Source organism: Centroberyx affinis, unplaced genomic scaffold (genome assembly GCF_046629955.1).
Source record: "Centroberyx affinis isolate AG114_WGS23_722 - 3 ecotype Tasmania unplaced genomic scaffold, CSIRO-AGI_Caff_v1 ptg000111l_1, whole genome shotgun sequence".
Taxonomy (NCBI): Eukaryota; Metazoa; Chordata; class Actinopteri; order Beryciformes; family Berycidae; genus Centroberyx; species Centroberyx affinis.
The window spans coordinates 173,467-195,137 of record NW_027278813.1 but is presented as its reverse complement, the minus strand read 5'-3'; the positions used below and the strand labels follow the sequence as shown (position 1 = coordinate 195,137).

At 44.6% G+C, this 21,671-nt stretch overlaps 1 protein-coding gene across 1 annotated transcript; it reads left to right on the top strand.

The window, feature by feature from the left end:
• Positions 1-1,984: 1,984 nt before the first annotated feature.
• LOC139649847 (zinc finger protein 536-like) lies at positions 1,985-19,804 on the top strand. The gene is made up of 5 exons (XM_071526352.1): positions 1,985-2,023; positions 5,686-6,141; positions 6,184-7,330; positions 13,149-14,102; positions 19,569-19,804. The coding sequence occupies exons 1-5, from the start codon at positions 1,985-1,987 to the stop codon at positions 19,802-19,804; spliced, it is 2,832 nt and encodes a 943-aa protein (XP_071382453.1).
• The last annotated feature ends 1,867 nt before the right edge of the window (positions 19,805-21,671 follow it).

Genomic DNA, 21,671 nt, shown 5'->3' with positions numbered 1-21,671 from the left:
TCCACAGGCCTCCTCTCTTGGCTGTCAGCTCCCATTAAGGGGGAAGGTGTCATATCTGTAACACAGCTGAGTGCAGATGGCAGAGTGGAGGGGATGGCTCACCGATTTAAACAATGATTAATGAACAGAGATGGAAAACAAATTACATTGGACTATTGGAGGCAGGGAATTGTTTTTATGAAAATGTTAATTGTGTCTGCCAGGCTGATACCAAGAGGGGGGATGGGTGGGGTGAGGGCAAGGCAGCAAGGCAACCAAGGGGCTACTGATAGGAAGTCTACTACTCCCCCAGCGCAGATTATCAGTGTGTCTCAGCATGCGATGTTTAATACCATACCTTGGCTTTAAGACCTCTAATGTGTCATAACTTTCAAGGTTTGGCTTTTTACGATGAACCCCATGAAGAATTGTCGCCCACCACTGCACGAATTAGCGTTATCTCTAATAATAAGTGGTTGTAAGTGACGAGAGAAGGCGCCCTGTTCTAGTTGTAATTATTGCAGGCGGGTGCAGCTGCACTACTTAGGGAGATGATGATAATTATTTTGCTTTTTTTTTTTTTCATTGCGGGTTGATTATTTAAGAGCATCATACACTCATCAGAGTAATCAGGAGAGAGTGATTAGTGAAAATCCACGAGGCTAACAGCTGCCACATTAAACACTTGCCTCTGTTGCCAACACACAGAGGCAGAGCTCTTCCACAGGACAGAGACGAAAGCACTTCACCTTCAACTCCAGGCCCACATGTGTTTGTTAGAAAGTCAAGGCTAAGGGCACACAGAGAATTTGAGTAAACAGAGCTCCCCGTGAAAAGGCGTGTTGTTGTGCACCAAGGTCAATCTTCAGTGCTTCGATTCACGGTGCGGCCGCGCGCCGAGGGGGAGTACAAAGTTTGATATGGAATTTTGGAAGTATGGGAAATAAAGATAGCTGCAGCGCGGCGCCCTTGCCCTCCTCTTGAACAGGCTCCCATTGTAGTGAAGTAAGACCGGATGGAAACTTTGGAGCGCTCCCTTGAACGGGGCTCGTCTGATGCGGCATGTGATCTAATGCCCAATCTGATGCACAATCCGAAAGCGATTTCAATTAGAGATGTGTGCCACGGCCATGTCCGGTGCTCATGCTGCGTTGCTTGCCACTGTGTAAGGCCTGGTAAACTAAAGGCTAATTCTCTTAGCCCAGATGTTGCCTGAGCACAATCCTGGGATCCCACTGGGTTGATGAGCTCAATCAGTGAAATGATGAAAAGATGATTTTGTCCCTGTAATTACAGTGTGTAAACTACTTAGCTAGGATTGCAAAGGAAGTCATTTTCTAATTACGCTGGTACCCCGTTGTCTAATGGTGGATGTTTTGTTGTTTTAGAGAGCGAGGGAAAGAGAGGGATCGAGAGAAAGAATGTGTGTGTGTGTGTGTGTGTGTGAGAGAGAGAGAGAGAGAGAGAGAGAGAGAGAGAGAGAGGAACTTCATGAGGGGTCTGTGCTGTGCTGCTGTGGCTGGAAAAAAAAAGACCATCACAAGGGCAAGATGGCTGCCAAATGAGAGTTCATTGAATTATCAGCCCAGTTAATGTGCCTTGGATTATGCTCTTTGTTTGTCAGTTTTTTTTCTCCTGTAGATGCCATAGCTTAATGAGATACTGTAAGTGGCATTACCAAACTCCTGCTGTGATTTTGTGATGACTCGTTTAATGACTTTTGTTTTAGTGCCTCCGAGTGCTTTAGGAACTGAAAGTAGACACATTCATTTTTTCTTCATTTTTTGCCATCGCCCTTATGTTATGCAGTTACGCAAATATTTGGGAATGAGATAGAAGTGTAATGTAAAAAACAGAATGATATAAGCCCAATCACAAGTACTGTTAAGCTAAATGATGTACTGTATGTGAGAGCCGCACTGGCAGTTTTATGATCGTTTATGCAGCTGATGCTTTCCTCGCACTGGTGGAAATTGTACTTTCAGAGAAAGCAAAATATGTCAATATGTTCCGGACTGAAGAGGCTCCGTTCTTTGAGATCTGTGTGAGCTCTATTGGAGATGGCTGCTGTCCTGCAGGGCCCAACCATCTGATGCAGCCTACACCATGTGGATAGGCTTCTCTTGCGCAAGGCATCCCCTACGCACCCCACACTGTTAACACATCCCATCGTGCGCCAGAGCTTTGTTTGTGTCCAGAAAGAACAGGTGGTCTGTGCAAACAAGAGCAACTGTTTACACATTAGTGATTTAAAATACATTCTATATGCATGTGCGCGCGCGCGCGCGTGTGTGTGTGTGTGTGTGTGTGTGTGTGTGAGAGAGAGAGAGAAAGAGAGAGAGAGAGAGTGTTTGAGAGTGTGTGTGTCTCTGCATGTGCATGAGGGAGAGTTCAACAGACTGTTTATATTTCCTCGGTCTGCTTTGTGTGTGAGCTCTATTGAAAGCCTCAGAGGAATCTCATAAATGCAGTGCATGTATGGCACACACACACACACACACACACACACACACAAGCACTAATATGAGATTGTCACACAGCCTGTTTCTTTCAGCTCATTGTTTCACATTTTACCGTACTTTATGTGAAACCACGTTGTCTTCTATGTCCCCTGCACTACAGTATAGTATGCGATTAGTGAGCAGTTTCAAAGACTTTCTTTAGTGAACCGGAAGTAATGACATGTGTGGGAGAGTTTTTCTACCAAGTCATACAGGTACCCACACACACACAAACACACACACACATTAAGAAAGCCTTGTGTTTTGAGTCAGACTCGCAATCGCTGCACTGTAGCTTCTGTGTGGCCAGAGGAACTTCTCTTCAAGGCCGCTAATCTGCATTACTGAATCAAACAAACAACAATCAATGGAAAGACTCGTTTTCACTCAACAAATGAAATAGCTGACTCCCAAATAACAGCATGTCACTACCACACCACATGCACGCCAGATTTATTTTTACAAGGAATAAGCCAGATTTTGATAGTTGTAAAAAGAGTGGCATAGATTTACTGCATCCACAACAAATGTGTATGTATTCCTTTATGAGTTCTTTAGCTATTACTCACAAGGAGCTAGTTTGTCAGTGCTGTGTGTGCTCTTTCTGTGCTCTGTACTTCTCCAGTAATGAATGGTGCTGGTTAGACTATTCTGTCTCCGTCAGGCTTTTGGGGGGCCTACAGAGAAGCTCCTATAGGGTTTCATTAATCCGGCTGTCAGAAAGTATATGGGTGTTATCTTTTGTCTGGGTCATGGTGGGCAGCTGTGTTACCACTGCCCTCTGCCTTGTAGAAGCGCTTCATCCCTTGACAGGCCACTCCACAGGCTGGTTGGCTGGCTGGCTGGCTGGGTTGGTGGGTGGGTGCGTGGGTGAAGTGAGGCACAAGGGCATAGTGCATGGCATAGGGGTTGCACTGACTGGGCATAAGCCTACTCTTTAATAATGAATAAAACAGTTGTTATCTATATACTGGGAATTCATGGAATTCCAAGAATTTGAAAGCTGCGATCTCTTGTAAAGTGCAATCGTGAAGTAGACAGAGCCATGTGACAAATAATCTGGGATATGTAGCATCAGACTGTACCATCAGATATGTGTATCATCAGACTGTCTTGTCAGATATGTGTATCATCAGACTATCATCAGATATGTGTATCATCAGATATGTATATCATCAGACTGCATCATTAGATATACATATTATTCCCCTCCACTGACTTGCAGATAAAGTCTTATTTACTTAGTATAGGTTGCATTAGAAGGGCACTGCAGCTATTGGCTGCGGGCTTAGAATGCTGTTTGTTGTGCATTAGAAGTATTTGTCGGCTCAGCAAGCAAAGGTATTATTTACCCAGTTCTGCTGTTAAAAAGAAATATGTCATTCTGCTCTAGGAACAGAATGTCACTTCAGTATGGATTTACAATATGGGCCATCCATCCTAATTGTCAATATGCAGTAACTACCAAGCAGAAAAAATTGTGCCTCCACTGGCTTGAAGATTATATTTTATAGAAATCCTTAGCCTCACAATTGTAAAAAAAAAAAAAAAAAAAAGTGTAACCAGGTTTGATATTGTCACATCTAAAGTCATCTATCATGCACAGCTCCCATGGCTGGTTTAAAATGTTTATGTGTCACATTTCCTTCCTTTATTGCCTGTGCTAAATCACACCTGCTCCTTGTTCATCTACGCGTGGCCACACCTAAGAGGAGCTCCTGTGACACGATGCTTAATAACAATCAAGCTCTCTCTCAATCTCTCCCAAAAGAGCCTAATCCACTCTGACAGACTTGCATGCCGCTCTCATCTCCACCAATTCCAACAGACTTCAGTACGCACGCCGATGTCCACATGGACCTGCACCCATCCATCCACAACACACAAACACACACAGACACACACACATATGACAGCTTTATGCCTCATTGCTATGCTTAGGTAATCAGAGGAATACCACTTTAGCAAATACGAAGTGGATCTACTGTATGGCAGTATCATTCTCTCACTTTCTTGCTGTCAGATATGATTAGGTCGGTTCCACAGCTTTACATTGATTTCTGATCTGCAGACAGCTCAGAGCAGATAGGCTGCTCACACCAGCCTTCGCTGCAGGCACGCCAGCTCTTTATCTGTGTGGTTTTGTGTACATCATTTTCATGACTGACTGAGGTTGCAGTCCAGGATGATGTAAGCCTGTGTTAATTCTGTGTGGACAGTGCAGGCTTTGTTCTGTGCCCTTTGGTTCTGCAGTAGAGCTGTGCAGGGCTCGCTTATGTGACCTCTACCATTGTAGCACGATGTGAATTTGAGGCTTTGTTTGCTGCTACAGTGGAGTTGAAAAGGGAGTAGGGAAGGGGAGATATAAAGCATATTTTAGCTTTCCATTTGGATATTCTTCCTTTAACTTTACTTTGCATTTTTGCATCATTAAGTTGTTTATTTTTCTTAGTACTCCTGTGACATAATTATCCCTGGTAAAGGTTTTATTCAAATATGCCATAGACCTGCCGAAAAAGCTTAACTCTTTTACTTTAATCTTTTTTTTTTTTTTTTAAGCGTTTCACAGATGTGTGAAATGCAAGAGGAAGGGCAAGTGGAAGCAGACAGTCTTTGATGTTTATGCTGCCTTAGTATTGTGTGTCAGTACAGAATGAGATCAAGACAAAGATTTTCACCTTACCCTTTAGTAAAGATGAGATATTTGTAGAGGAAGCCTTTGAGGTTAGACTTAATCAGCATTTTCACAGTCTCCAACAATAATCTAAAACCACAGGTACACTTAACACAGGATGAGGAGACTCAGAACTTGCTTTGCTCTGTTTCCTGACCTATTTGAGCTGCATCACTGGCATACAGCAGTTTTACAGATTTTATTTACTGAATATAATGCCGCTGACAATTTACTCACCCAATCTTATGATTTCAAAGTTGGGAGTAAATGTATTAGAATGCTTTTTTTGCAGAATTTGAGAATGCTTTTTTTTGCAGAATTTGAAAGTACTTAATGGCTGTTCCCTTTTTTCTTTTTAGGTCTGAGCTCCAACAGATGCCTGCAGAGACACTCAGCTGAGCAGCATGAATCCAAATCCTGTTTCAATTGAATAGGTGTAAATAATCAACACACAGTCCACTGCTAACCTTCTGACTGTCCCAGATAGCCATCTCTGACCACCATACTGTAACATCAACCAATCCCTGAAAGGACAGCCTCATTACCCCGGCCACCCACCCAATTAGGAGCCAGATGGCGCTTCTAGCCAATCAAATCATGGACGCAAGGATTCTTAGCAGTATGAATGGGAGAGTGGAGCTTTCCCAGTTCTTGAGGGCCCCCGGCCAGAGCATTGCCTCCCAGGTGAATTCCACCCAGGAAGACAACCGCAAGAACCGGAAGTACCCCTGCCCTTTGTGCGGAAAGCGCTTCCGCTTCAATAGCATCCTTTCTCTCCACATGCGCACGCACACAGGCGAGAAGCCCTTCAAGTGCCCTTACTGTGACCACAGGGCTGCGCAGAAGGGCAATCTGAAGATACACCTCCGCACTCACAAGCAAGGCATTCTGGGCAAAGGCCGCGGGCGAATCAGAGAGGAGAACAGGTTGCTTCACGAGCTCGAGGAGAGGGCAATACTGAGGGACAGGCAGATGAGAGCCGGCCACGTCGGCCATCAGCAAACATCTAATATAACCCAACTTCAAAAGCTCCAGCTGCCACAGATTGCCCCAACACAAACTCAGTTCTCCCTAACCTCCTCTGGCGCCGTGGAGAGCCTGTCACACACATCCACATCTCCTCAGGTGACCACCATCCAAGATGAGCCCATCCAGCCGCAGCCCACAGGTTTCCGCTGCTCATTCTGTAAGGGCAAGTTCAGGAAGCAGCAGGAGCTCGAGCGCCACATCAGGATTCTGCACAAACCCTATAAATGCACCTTGTGCGAGTTCGCCGCCGCGCACGAGGAGGAGCTCATCGGCCACGTGGAGACGGCCCATATAACCGCCGATTCGGGGGCGGGACAGAAGCCCGCCATGGGGGCCAGCGACAAGGGGAAGCCCATCGGCGAATTCCCATGTGAGGTGTGCGGCCAGACCTTCAGCCAGGCCTGGTTCCTCAAGGGCCACATGAGAAAACACAAGGACTCCTTCGAACACTGCTGTCAAATCTGCGGCCGTCGTTTCAAAGAACCCTGGTTTCTCAAGAACCACATGAAGGTCCACCTCAATAAGCTGGCAGCCAAGAGTAAACTCCCCGCTGAGCACGAAGCATCTGTTAACATGAGTAGCTTAACGCAAGACCCTCAGACCAACCTCTACTCCCAGTACATTTCCAGCATACACAACCGGTTCCTCACAGCTGAGAGAGCCGGCCAGCCAGACTATAACCAGATTCTGACCACAGCAGGTGTTGAGATGAAGGTCAGGGAGATGTTAGGGAGGATGATTTCCTCCAGCGCGGGCCCTTTGACTGACAGAGAGAGCTCTTCTCTGCTGGGGTTGAATCATCTCCACCCTCCACTGAGCTCAAACAGTATGGAGTATCTGCAGAAAGCAATTGCTGACAGAGACACGCTCAACAGCAGCGGCTATCCAGGCTGGCAGATCATGGCACCGGCACTGGTTGTGGAACAACAAATGTTTAATCCTAAAGAGCAGCAGCAGCAGTGTTCCTACCTGGCTGAGAGATGTGTCCCAGTAGATGATGGGAAAGTGCGTCTTGGTGACCCAGACATTAAAGCCATCAGCAGGCCCGGCAGCCCAGGCGGTCTGAGTCATCATGGGCCAACAGAGATCATCACAGAGACGGGATCGTCCCAGGACAGCCGCCCACAATCCTCTTCCCCAGCTACAGGTAATTCAGTCACTATCTCATGAAAACAAATTTTCTGAAGGCTATTTTAGATGTTTGTTGATTGGTAACCCTTTAAATTACAGGCCATTAATTACGCTGCAATGGCTGGAAATAACTAAGTAATATCCAAGTAAAATAGATGTTATTGTATTAAATAAGTAGAACTGCTGCACACTTTTGAAAACTTAGAAAGGTGCTGCAGGCAAAAAAATGAACTAGTTCAAAAAGGAAGAAACACACAGTCTCCATTGATTTATCCTCCACAGAGGGGAGGGACTTTTATTACAGAAAGTGACGACACCTGTGCAGAAACAATCAATGTTTTTCATGAGGTTTTCAATTGCTTATAATGTAGAATACATACAATCATATATTATATATTTTAGAAAAGACATATCAATACTATGTACAATACTCACATAGGTAATCAAATGTACTCCATAATAACTCTACACAAATAACAGAAAACAACAGAAAGCCCATAACAGGCGTAGCCTGCTGCTTAGCACCTTTTATTTTTACTTTTATATTACTCAGTACCAGTCACTCTAATGCTATAAAGAGTTATTACCTATTAGTTATTATCTATTTTACTTGGAAATTAGTTATTTCCAGCCATTACTGCATAATTAATGGCCTGTAATTTAAAGGGTTACCAATCAAGTAACAAAAACCTGAGAGTTACTGCTTGATTCTTTTATTTTCTTTATTTTTCTTTTCAGTTTTACATGTTTCTAGTCTGAGAATCCATGTGGTTCTGGCTAAACTGACAGAGTGTAACAAAGAGACCTATCTCTAGGGCATGCCATAAACAAATAAGCTTAAAATATCACAAGTTGTCCGCATGTAGATACAACAAAAGACCAAATTAAAGCACCTCATAATCCTTTATATATGTTTTGGCAAAACAGAATAGTTGAGGGAGAACTCTGGCTTCATCTTTTCCACTTAGTGTAGGTGGACATGAAGCACGCGGTCAGCGGCACTCCAGGGTAACACCGCCACAAATATTACTGCCATCTACAAGGACTCTCTCTTCCTTTTAAATATAATGGCATCATGTTGAATTGTAGGGATAATTAGTACCCTCTATTTTATATCCGTCACATCCCCACCCCTTGCCTACGGGGGCACAAGATGTTAATGCATGCCATCTGTTGTTTTTAATGATTTGATATATACCACCCAGTGATTTTTATGATTTGATCTACCACCTGGTATTTTTATTGATAGTCTTCTGTTCCACCTGGTGATTTGGATGATTCGGCTCCCTGGGTAAATGCCTTTCTTGTCATGGCATCCTGCTAACATGTTATCATGAGTCTAAATTGCTGCTATAACAGTGCTGTTAAGAGAAAAAAAGCATCCAAACTTTATTCTATTTCTTCTTAGCTCATGACTATCATCATTTTTCTACCAGGGTTGCAGCGCTGCTGTTATGCATCTGAGTCTCATGCGCTCTTGTGGGATTTGATCCAGTATCCTCTTAAATGATGGCCGTATAGCAGAGATAAATGGATCAGGTTTAATCTCATTAGATGTTTTGTTTCCATATTGTGCACACATACTTGTATCTGCATATTTACATGTAGATGTTCGCATTTTATGGCCAAATCCCTCTCTGGTTGCTCTTTAAGAAAACATATTCAAACTCTGTTGTTTTGACTTTCCCTCTTCTCCCCTATCTCCAAGACCATACTGTGTCACTCCCCGCTAACATTTATGATAGCTAGCTAGCTTAGGATTTGAGTGCACAGAGTTCTGGGATGGCACATTCAGTATCAGACTCTAATTTCAGTCAATATTAAGCATGGAAACTAATTCATTGTAAAGGTCAGGCGTCATTGCTTTAGTCAATGATGGATCCGGCAGGCTCTCTCTCCCCCTCTCCTCCTCTCCTCTCTGTTCTTAGTCCTGTGTAATGGTAGACTCACTCTGGGGGCTTAGCACCGCATTGTTTAGCTCTGACAATATATCCCAGAGACCTCTGCAGCTGCTCCCTGCGCTCACAATGACAGATTAATTAACACAATCACACGCTGCTGGCCCCGGCTCAACACACAGGTCTGCTGCGGGACAGATAGGTAAATCCTACACATATGGAGAACACGCACCACTTGATGAGGGTTTAATAACAGGGATAAGTTTTTTTGGAGGTGGGGGGTTGTAACTGATCAAGTCTGTCTGTCTCGATGGTTGGCCGTAGAGAGAGAGAGAGAGAGAGAGAGAGAGAGAGAGATAGAGAGGGAGAGAGAGTATTTTCTAATTCAGGAGAGCGGAGATGCTGAGGAAGAATTACCACTGCCAGATGTTCAGCTTGAGGAACATTGATTAGTCCAGAATTACTGGCTGCATTATTCATAGTCAGCCTATGGTGGTCATGAAGTTATTGATGTTCTCAATATGGATAGCAAATATAGTACAGTCATGGTTGTCAGAGTGAGAGACGGCTCCTTTGCTTGATACATCCAGATATAGTGCTGGATTTAGATTTTTTAACTACAAACACCCAGCATCTTAAATTAGAAATCACGCATTGGTTTCAATGGAGGGCTTGTGTTAAGAATTGCCGCTCGCAGTATCTAATCAAGACAGATTTGAAAATATACTTTGACTGTAATTATAATCTTAGATTATGAATAACGACTCCTCTTAAAATGATAAACTAATGAGGGATGCATGCTTCGGGCCTCTGACCTACATTGGACCAGTTGGATCCCAACTCAGAATACAAACATGCCTAACAAATATAAAATGGTCTGACAGTTATTAATTAGTCCCATTCAATACTCTTAACCCCAAGGTCAATGAGCAGACACCATGTAATGATGTTGTCCCCACTTGTCTTTTGTCCCTTATTCCCCTCTTTTACACTACTTTTACTGTAAGCATTACACCCGAGAAAGCCTGAAATGATAACCCACTGTAAAACTGTGAATGGTAATATGAGCAGTGGTTAACTCAGAAACACAGATTAAGTACAAGTCCACAAAAGTTACTATATCAGCATGCATTTGGCTGTCCCAGTTACATCAGTCTATTCTTTGTGATTACTGACAGTAAAAATATCTTTTAAGTAACCGGCTGCTTATCTAACTTGGTCTTGTACTGGTCCTAACAAATTGCGTTCTTATTCAGAGATCGGAGTCGATCTGACTGGTTTGTCTAAACTGATTACCTGTTGGCTTTTCTGTCTCCCTCTCACTTCTGTCTTTTAATCCTCTTTTTAATTATTATTGCAGATATGAGGCTCAAATTAAGCTCAAAATGCTTGTTTTCCTAGCATGCAGATAAAAAGATTTACCCAGGGAGTTCTGAACACCTGCCTTGAAATATTGTTCCACCGTCTCCTGAATGCCATTTGGCTTAATTGACTTGGAAACGTCCCAAATGCGTCATTGACTATGTGGTCTAATTAATATTAATAATATATGCTATTATAAACATCAAAGAACATCTGGTGCCCCTGTTTTTCTCACCAGTCTTGTATGTGACTCTCTCTCTCTCAGTCTGTTTCATCTTAAACCAAACCAGTCACCATATATCAGTGTTTTGCATTTCAGGTACTTGATTGCATATATAGAGAGAGCCAAGGCCCCACTGTCTGCTGTTTGATATCTACAATATAACTGCCAAAAGCCTATGTAAGCATAGAGTATGTGAGGCGGTGATTGCATTGACGGTGATGCATGGCTGTAAATCTTAAAGCCTATTTCCATATGAAATGAATCACTTGTCCGAGCCCAGCTGCATGCTTTTTCCATAGACACAGCTCACTTGAGGTATTTATTTAATTATTTACCTTTCCCCCCCCATTGCATATCCAGTATGGGTGGATAACTCATATGCATCACTTCATTAGATGCTCCGTGTTAGGTGAGAGAGGCTGGGGTTTGTAATGATGCAGTAATTGGAGTTTTGGTTGATAAATCTAAGCTCTAAAATTACTCCCCTCACATAATGTGAGCCTCAGCAGTGTAAGTAAATCTTAAACTGATTAAGTTAGCATGAACCAGGCAATCACAAAGATGGCAACCGTCCAAAGGAAGAGAAAAAGGCAGAGTCTTCAGTCTTTGTGTTGTTTTACTGCTCTCATGCAAGCAGGCAAATGGGTTTAGGAAGGTCCACGCTGAAAGATGAGGTCAGATATGTGTGTTTTCTACATTTGGAGCTGGCCGGTAATGTCATCGTAATTTAAGCCACAGAATAATTGAGATATAGAGTGTGTCTGAGAGAGTTCCATTAAGCTGTTTGGATTTTTTGTCTGTTACTGGAGACAAGGGTGTGGCACTGTTGATGTCTCTTTCCCGCTCTTGCACACCCACTCACATTGCCACGCACATGTACACAGACATTCACTCAAGTCATATGCTGGAGACACACACACACTCACATGCATACACACACACACACACACGCGAGCACACATGCACACACACACACACACACACACACACACACACACACACACACACACACACACATGCATACAATCTGTCTTTAGTTTGAAAACATTTATTCTACATGATGGCTTTTCAGCAGTGCCTTTTCTTTCATTTTTATTAGGTACAGCTCCATTTAATTAATATGTGCGTATCAGTTTGTGGCTTTGTAAATTTAAAATATTTAAAAACAGCCTCCTCTATAATACAATTTAACTCATAAATGATGATGGTTTTGGTATTAAAGTTGGAGACAAAGTAAGAAACAACTATAGATCGTTAGATTTAGATTTACCTCGGAGAATTACCTCAGGGTCAGATCTTGAAGTGTATGAAATTGATATTTCTCTGGCGGGGATGAATCACTGTTGTAAGTCAGATATTAGTCCATTAAAAAAGAACAATAAGGCATCAATATGCATAGAATTAAATTAATGGTGGTGGGTTTATCTCCCCATCCCAGACACATCCCTAAAAGACACAGTATAATGTATGACCTGACCTTCAAATGCCAGGAGAGTGTTGGGCAATAAACTGCCAATATTTGTGGCTTAATGGCGTCGGATGACTTTTACTGTAATTGGAATGGCAACGAAACAGCTGGGCTGTTTAAAGACAGTGCAAGGCTTAGGTCTCAGACAATCACTAACTCAAAATGGTGGCAGGGAGTGTGTTTAACCCTGGAGGATGTTTCTGTGATGGCTATAAGGATTTAACTGTAGGTAAACAGAAGGGAAAAGCCAAAAAAATACCTGTAAGTAAAAGTTATGTTGAGGAGGATCAAATCTAGATCTAGATCAATATTGTGCATTGGCTAAAAAGAAAAAAACACATTTTTACTCTCTTTTGTACAGTTTTAATTATGAACCCAACCCAACATTTTTCAAGTATGAAACAAAAATAAACTCAGATACACAGTGTGGTTAATCAGAACTGTTCACATGTTAGACTTCGTTATTTTTGACTGGGAAACCCAGTTACTGGTTTTGATGGAATGAGGTTCTTCTCTGCAACATCTGCCTTCTTCTAGTTGCTTTACAATTTAACCGTTTATTATTTTTGGAAGAATCTTGTTTGGTGTTAACATCTTTGAGTGTATTTATTGCACATGGTGGTGTCGTCCATACTGTAAAATGATGGATCACTGGAGCTGAAAGCTGATCAAGCTTGATTTACTGCAGGGCAGGGCTTAAATCATTCAACTCAGCCTTGTGTGGGATTGCAACATTTTTCATGTTTAGTAAACGGTGTTCATATGCACTGCATTGTACATACTTCCCTCAGAAAAAAATGCTCAGCGTGCCTCATATGAACATGCTTATCGTCATCATTTGATTTGAATTGTTTTATGTTCTCTCTGTTATTTTCTATGACAGGTGAGAAAGTCTACAGGTGTCCAGTCTCCAGCGACTATGCCAGCACACAGCCAGCCTCCCTTGGTTTCCATCTGGATCGCTACCACTTCCCCCACTGGCAAAGCAGCAGGGAGCTTTCTTCCCCGATGCAGCCCACCAGCACCGGCTCCAGCCCCAACTCCAACCCCAAGCTCAGACCCAGGTCCAGGGAAAACTGGAGCCCAGCTGCAGGTCACTACCTCGGTCTGGACAGCCACGATGAAAGCGCCCTGCTCCTCAACAAGCAGGCCGATCTCACCGACAAAGACCCAGGCCTAGACAGCTCCTTACCTGGTCCGACCAGGAAGTCCCAGTACGAGCCCTTGGATTTGTCTGTGAGACCAGAGTCCGTCACCTCTCATGCAGACGTGTCTCCTGGTGTACTGGTGCAGATGTCGAGCGTTTTTAGTAATGGACACTCCTCCTCCATTACCCGCAGGCTACAAAGTTACTCTAACGCCGTGGCTGAACTCAATGTGAAACCCACATATCAGTCTGACCTGTTGGTGCCGGGAACAAAAGAGGAGATACACTCGCAGAACGCAGAGTACGGCGGCCTGCTAAACCATGTCTCCTCATGCCACAGCGATGACGGCACATTCGAGCAATCGATGTCCGACCAAGAGATGGAAGAAGAAAATGACGATGCTACCAAGTGGAAGGTGCTGAAGAATGATGACTCTGAGCCAGAGGAGCCAGGACAGGCGAACGGCGACTTCCAGGGTCCTGGAGAGAAGCATGAGAAGCCGGGGCAGTGGGGCAGAGCTGTGGCCGAGTCTCCTATCTCCTCTCTGGAGAACCTAACGCCGGGACAGGCCCATCCGCTCCAGCACCAGGGGAGCCTGCTGTCTTTCCTCAGATCCCCCGGGGGCCTCAGCAACACACACACAGCCAGTTTGAACGGTGGGGGGGCCATGGAGATAGAAGGTGCATCAGGTGAGCATCAATTTATATTTATCTATCAGTCTTACCTCCATGTAGTCACCACTGTCTTTACATTTGAAAGAGTATATTGCCACCTAGTGGAGAAGGACTGGTAGTTGCACTGACTTTTTCCATCTCGTTACCAGCTTTCAGATGTGTTATAGTCACACCATCTGAATGTGATAGACCACTGCAGATGGTTTGTCAGGGAATATACAATATTACAACTGATCGATTGTGCTTAGGATGAACTTGCACTTTATTGATTTTTGACTTCTTTTGCCATATTCTGTATGTACATTTCATTGGGTTGCATGACCTTATGCTCAGTACCAATACATAGCATTGCCAGGCACCAGGATGGTGCCAGAACAATCCATTTTGTTGCAGAATCTCAGCTCTTATCATCTGACAGCGGAGGTGTGATGAGTGTGAGTGCGTGAGTGAATCATGCCAATTACGCACAAGACACTCAGTTTATACTATAGCACTTCAGTTTTTTTCCCACATCTTATCACTGATCTCAAACAGAGGCTAAAGAAGACACAGGTGTGTGGCACTGATTACCTCTACACTTTAAGGGATGATATAATCTCCCTGTGTGATAGGTTACAAATCGCCCAAGCCAGCAGAGCCCACTGATGGAGAGGCTTAGCTCTTGCTCTGGTGTGATATGCTTGCTGAGTGCAGATTTAATAATGCTGTCTCTCAGGAGAGGGAATCCAACAGCTGGGGTCTTTGATATGCATGTATTATGAGTGCAACATGATACACCTTCCCTCTGATCCCCCTCTTATTCAGAAACTCAATATGCTCATGTGAAAGACAGGAAAGTGCCTGTCAACTCCATTAGGGATTAACATCTGTTCCCTTTCTTTATGATTCTAACAGCAAGATGTAGTTTTCTGTTTGAATGTACAGATGGTTATTATAATATGCCAAAGATTTCCCCCTCCCCTTCAGCTCCTGTCACGGCCATCATACTGTTCATGTTTCTTCCTCGCGTTTATTGCACATAAGGCCATTCGGATGAAAAATAGATAGGAGTCAGAGGAGCTGGCATAGGTTTGAGTCATCTTTGAGCAAACCTCATGTTATAAATTCCTTTGTAATTCTTAAGAAGAAAGACAGGGAGAGGGAAACATTATGCTTCATTATCCCTTTTTTTCTTTTTGTAGAACCAGCACACAACACAACCATAGCCAATATTTGCTTCCTATTCACCTTTTAGCTGCAAGGAGTTATTTTAAATACAAACTCCTTGCCTTTTGTTTTCTGAGGATTGATCCTCTGTTTTTTGTTTTCCCTTCCTGAGGTGGCAGATCGTCACAAGAAGACACAATGAACATCTGTCAGTCAAACTGGACATTGAGACGGTTAACTGACATTGAGAGTCCATTGAGTGTCCTCTAAAATTGCACACAGCAGGTGGCCCACCAGCCTGTCCTGTCTGCGGTGCTGACCAGGTGGCTTTGTCAAGGGGCTGTCTCCTGTCGCCCCCATCCTCTCCATACTGTATGGCACGTCTAGTGGCACGGTGACATATTGCCGGGCACTTTGGACATGGAGTGATGTGTTTGTGATGACAGTTCAGGTCGGCTCCACTGTGCCAGCAGTGGTAATTGGCCAGATGGTGACCTCTGGTTGAACCTGTCTGCATGCTCATTAGTCTCACAGAGCCCTCCCTTGTGTTTTGAACCATCTCCCATGGCTGCACTGCTCAGATTAGGCCACTAGATGGCAACATATACCACTCCAACAACCGCTCTCAAACGGCTTTGTCCACTGTCCTAAACCTGTTTTCCTCTGCCAGGTATCATGGCACGCAGTCATATCTCATAGGATTAAGAAGACTAGTTTAGAGAATGCAGTGAATGCAGTGCTGCGGACGCCTCGATCAGAGGGTCCAGGGTATTATCTAACTTTAAACCAGTTAACCAGTTGCTGTGAATAGAGCTAAACCAACTGCCTCCTCCTCCACATATGGGAGACATCAGACCAGGCCTCTCAGACACATGAGAACAAGTGAATATGAGAAGATCGATAAAGAAAGGATTAAGAATGAAAGAACGCGCGTGAGAGAGAGAGCGAGAGAGAGAGAGTGGGAGAAAGAAAAGGCCTGATTTGAAAGGTTGAAAGGGGTGAGTCATTATCTCATTGTCTGACCGCTGTATACCCTCCGCAGAGAGTGTGACAGAGAGCGAGAGAAAACGGGGAGAGAAAAAGGGGAGAGAGAAAGATCACCATAGATGGAGATAGATGGAGAGACAGCGAGGTGAAAGAGGAGCGGTAGTGTGGCCGTCTCTGTGAGCAGATGTCGTTTGAGGGCAGCGAGAGGGCAGCGCGGCCTGCCTTTGTGCCTTGCTTCTCCCCATAGAGATAATGAAGGGTGGAGCACCGGGAAGGATGTGCAGTCATCACTCACTGTCTGTGTGCCATCAGAGCTCAGGCCTGTGTCATCCGTCACCATTCAGCTCCTCTGGCCCCCTCAGCCCCGCCACTGTCATCATGGTCATTATCTCAGCCTGTGACACACAACACACACACACACACACACACACACACACGCATGCATACATACACACGAATACTTTCTCACGCAAACACGGCGCAAGAACATGAAGGTGTGTACTCACGCAAGAATAAGAATTTGTGTAATACTGACACACAGTGTACACAAGCTCTCTTTTTTCTTTTTCTATCATTGTCTATTGGCACGTCTTCTCTTTTATGCGCAAAAATTCATGTGCAAACACACGCACAGATAACTGCGAAGGCACACACACACACACACATATATATATACACACCCACACACAACACCACACCACTCCATCCCTCCCCTCTCATTTCCTGTTCAATCCCTGTGTGCGTCTATGCGTGTGTACGTGTATAGGAGTGCATGTGTGTGTGTGTGTGTGTGTGTGTGTGTGTGTGTGTGTGGCTGGTCTGAGGCTGTGGCTAGAGCAGCCTATGAATGGATGATCATGTGGTGGAGAGATGGATGGCTCTGAGCCCACTGCTGTCTCCTCTAATTGTAAAATATTAGTTACATTAGACTCTGGCCTGTGATTAATGGAACTTATTTGGAGGTTGCCCTCTCTTGGACCTCCCCTCTCCTCTAGTGGGAGGGAAGAAAGAACACCAGGCCCGGGAAGAGGAGGAGAGAGGAGAGCAATAGAAGTAGAGAGAGAACGACAGCAGGGCAACAACCGCCTCATGTAGACACAAGACCTTTTGGCTTATTATTAACTTGATTTTACGAAAGCGTTAATAGGCTACAGCATTGTTCACATCATTTGACTGCAGATTGAGGCGAGTCTGTTCCCTCTCTCCAGTCACAGTGGATTGTCGAAATGTAGCGCGATGATAGTTATACAGTTTTCCACATGCATGGCTACAATTTTAAAGCTTAAAAGCTTAATCAACAAACTCAGGAATTCTTCCAGAGCTTCTCAGGCATGGGGCATTTTGTTTATTTTTAAAAACCACTTGGCTGTCCACCCCCGTTTCCTTTCTTTGCACACATTTAAAGACAGTCACTGTTGGACGTTAACACCTAACACACACTGCTCTGTACCTGGATTTTGACAAAGCTTTTCTTTTACTATTGTTCCACGCAGACAGCTTCCTCCTCCCATAGAAGGACTAGTCATACACACACACACACACACACACACACACGCACACACACACACAGCCATGTCTGCCATTCTGATGGTATTCAGATGTGTCAGACCTTATCTTCCTGCTGACTAGTGTGTGAGTGTGTGTTTGTGTATATGTCTGCGTGCGCATGGGTGTGTGTGTGTGGGTGTGTGCGTGTGTGTGTCCTTTACGGCCATCAGGTTATTATACACCAACAGATGGAGCATTACCTTTTATTGCTCACACCTTCTGTGAGTTTTCTCACTTTTCCCCCCAAAAAAAGACTTTTTTATGTAGATGTGAAAGAGGCTGCTCCGCTCTCTGCAGCTGTCTCTGCTCTGATGAAGAGCATGATAGAGAAGCAGAGGAGGAGGAGGAGGAGGAGGAGGAGGAGGGGTGAAAAGGTTGTGACAGCCCTCAGTTTTTGGGAAGTGATGTCAAATGACATCATCACATAATGGTTTACTGTAACGATGAATCATAGAAAAACATGTTGAAGTGTTAGACAGAGAGAAAGCCATTCTATGAGGTTGCATCCCAAAAATAGCGCAGCAGAGAACAAGGACACATGGTAGTCAAGGTATAAAACACAAAGACAAATGAGTAATGCAGCACAATGTCGTGTTTTGATCCTAGTGCCACCTTCAAGTACTGGTATCATACTCACTTTAATTGAGATCAAATAAGCTTCTGTAAGCTATTAACAGTCTTTGTTGTTCGTATTTCAAAGGTACACTGTGCATCTGCTGTGCCATGCAGTTACACATTGTTTCTAGTGTATAGTGAGAGCTAAAGAGAGGAACAGAGAGGAAGTTTCAGCCATGCCTCGCCTCTCAGCTGCAGACGCCTGTCATTCCTCAGCCCAACACTCGTGTGTGTGTGTGTGTGTGTGTGTGTGTGTGTGTGTGGGCATGTGTGTTTACGTGTCTGCGTGTGTGTCTCCGTATTCATTTATGTGAACAGGATGTGAGATGATGAATTCTAACTTACTGGCCTTTCTTTGAAAACCGATGTCAGCGCTGATGTGTCACCGTGTTATGTTGTTATAAAGTGTTGTTCCAACGAATGTAGCAGATGTTGCCGGCGAGTGATGTGGCCGAATCAATGCCTCTGACAGTTTCCACACTACCACAGTAATAGTGGTAACATGTATAGCTGATGTGAAAGATGGTTGAACCCCGGTCGCTGATTATACTGTACAATATAAAAATTTGGATTATTACTCGCAATTGGACTGGACTTGTTGGAGACACAGCCACTGAAGGAGGCAGCAGAGCCGAAACGTCTGGCTGTTTTTCTGTCACTCATCTGAATATGTAAATAAACACTGAAGTTATTCAGCTGAATTTGTAATTGAAATTGAAATGTAACTTTTTGTCACTGGTAAACTAATAAAAAATGACCTGCCAAGAATAAATAATTAACAGACATTTTTCACAGAAATATGTCACTCTAACTGCTTTCAATGCTATTCTATGTACAGAATGAGGCACTGTGTGAAAGATTCAGTAAACCTTGGTGTAGAGCCAGAGCCACTGTTTTGCTTTGATTGGTTCACAGAGGGTGCTGTGTTCAGCAGCAAGGATAAAGTTTGAGAACAGGCAAAGGGCAAAGATGTATATAACCAAGGCGTCCAAATGTTATCGTCTTAAAAAGTTAGCAGCCAGTCTTGCGGGTGACGCCTACTGATTTACCTGCCAAAGACAGATTTTACTGCATTTGGCGCTCGGCAGATGGTAATTTCAGACCCTGCAGAGGTTCTTTTACTACACAGCAGTATCAGCATTGAGTGCGTTTTTGTCTAATCTGCCTCCTGGTTTTTATTTCCAGCTCGGAAGCCATTCCAGTGCAGGTACTGCCCCTACAGCGCCTCCCAGAAGGGCAACCTGAAGACCCACGTCCTGTGCGTCCACCGCAAGCCCTTTGACAACAGCCTCTACCCCGACCGCCGCCTCCGGCGCTCCCACGTGCCCCAGAGGCCCGCGCGGCCGCCTCCGATCGTCGCGGAAGACGCCCGTGCGCCGGGGAGAGACCAGATCGGCATGACATCACTCTGTGGGACTTGATGTTGTCATGGCAACAGCAGATATAGACAGTTATGAGTATTGTTTTAGCTTCACCTCGGAGGGGGGGGGGGGACAGGGGGTTAGGATGACTGAGATTCTAAAAGAGAGAGAGAAAAAAAAGTTAACACAGATACCTTGATGTACATTCCAGTGCTTACTTGAAGAGACACAGTATGTATTTATCCGTAGCAAAGAAGCTGCCTATAATAAAGTTCATTGTGATGTGAAAGTGCAGAGGGGGCGTTCAGTGCCGTTCATTTCGTCAAAAGTGTCCAAACGATTTCCTTGTGTTTACACGCATCTATCAGTTCAACACTTGTCTGATAGGGAAAATGTACCGTGCCTCCCCCAAGCTCTTGTTCTTTCATCCAGTAAATACCCTGTGTTACATTTTTGTAAATATCGCTCGATTTTCCTTCCAGTCCAGAAGTCTTGTCTATCTGTCAGGATACGGTGCCAGATGTTCGGGCTTTAATCGCGGCAGATGTAATGAAGTAGAATGTTGCACATCGGAGCTTCCATTTGTTCTGGATTCCACTCCAGGGAGAAAGCCTCTCTCACATATAATTATTGCCCATTAACTCCTATGCTTCATGCCCTCGTGCTGGAACAATGCTCAATTAAGGGGAACGAAGGAAATGGAAAAACTGCAGAGATTCATTGATAGTACATTCAAATCCGTTTTTTGTTTTTTTCTACTTTCTTTTAAATGGAGGGGAGCCACCCATGCGTGCGTATGGTGGATCTGCCCACTGCACCAGTATAAAGAAGGCCCAATCAACACAGCTATTGTATGCCGCTGCTGCCATGCGCGGTAATTTTAGCATGATCCGGCCGCTCCAACCCCCCGTGCCAATATTCTGCCTGTACGACCGGAGATCACCTTGGGCAGCTCTGCGCCTGTTCAGCCGGGGCCTTGTAGCCACAGCGATGTGACTTTGACTGACAGTCGGCCTGACAACTCCATTCAGGCGCCACCTGCTAGCTGTCAATCAGGGCGGCCATCCCGGGGCTATTGACGGAGCTGTCAGCCTGTGTGAGATGTGTCTGTCAAAGCCCACCCACTCTCCCACTCCGTCTCCCTGCCTGGGCAGTCTGACATTCGTTTACTGTCCTCCTTCCACCCTTTCCTTCCGTCTCTCTCTTTCTCTCTGCTTCTCTCTCTCTCTCCGTCTCCTGCCTGTTTCCCTTCAGAGACGCCGGGGCCCCCTTAATCCCAGATCCAATCACAGATTCTTTGGGTTACATTTGTCATCCTCAAACCCGCCTCGCTTTGTAATGGAGTACTTCCGCAGGTGACTCATGTCTGATATACATGTGGTTTTTATTGGCACTCCTCGTATTTGTATGTATACCGTCAGTGTAGAATGTCAGTGTCACAGCCGTTCTGTCCCCCCCCCCCTCTCCCACTCCTTCCTCCTTCTTCCCCTTAAGTCTCTCTCCTCCATCCTCCTCCTCTCCCTTATCCTCCCTCACTGCTCACTCATCCTCCATCTCTCTACCTGACAGATGACAAGGCCCGGGCCTCCAGCTGACTGGCTAATCAGAAGGCTGTCATACCTGTCAATACTTTTTTCTGAGCCATGCCAAGCCAGGTCAGATCGGACCAGACCAGACCAGACCACACCAGACCCACGTTGACCAAGGGCAGAGAGTTTCATAGTGGGAGGAGTAAATGCTCCAAAACCCACGGCTTTGGAGAAATTCTGTCACTTTTCCCCCCCAACTGCCCTCTGGGTATGGATCATCCCTAAGGCCTCATCCTGTCAAACCTCCTAATTAAGCACAGTTTCCCTTAAAGCAGGGCCCTTTAATTAATGCCGGGGAAGTTTATTAATTACTCCTAATGGTGATGAATGTTTTAGTT

Bases quoted from the DNA above. Each gene is read 5' to 3' on its own strand.
- LOC139649847 (XM_071526352.1), top strand. From the start codon at position 1,985: ATGTTCCGGACTGAAGAGGCTCCGTTCTTTGAGATCTGT. The intron at 2,024-5,685 runs GTGAGCTCTATT...AATCCCTGAAAG, and splicing joins CTCCGTTCTTTGAGATCTGT to GACAGCCTCATTACCCCGGC. The intron at 14,103-19,568 runs GTGAGCATCAAT...TTTTATTTCCAG, and splicing joins GGAGATAGAAGGTGCATCAG to CTCGGAAGCCATTCCAGTGC.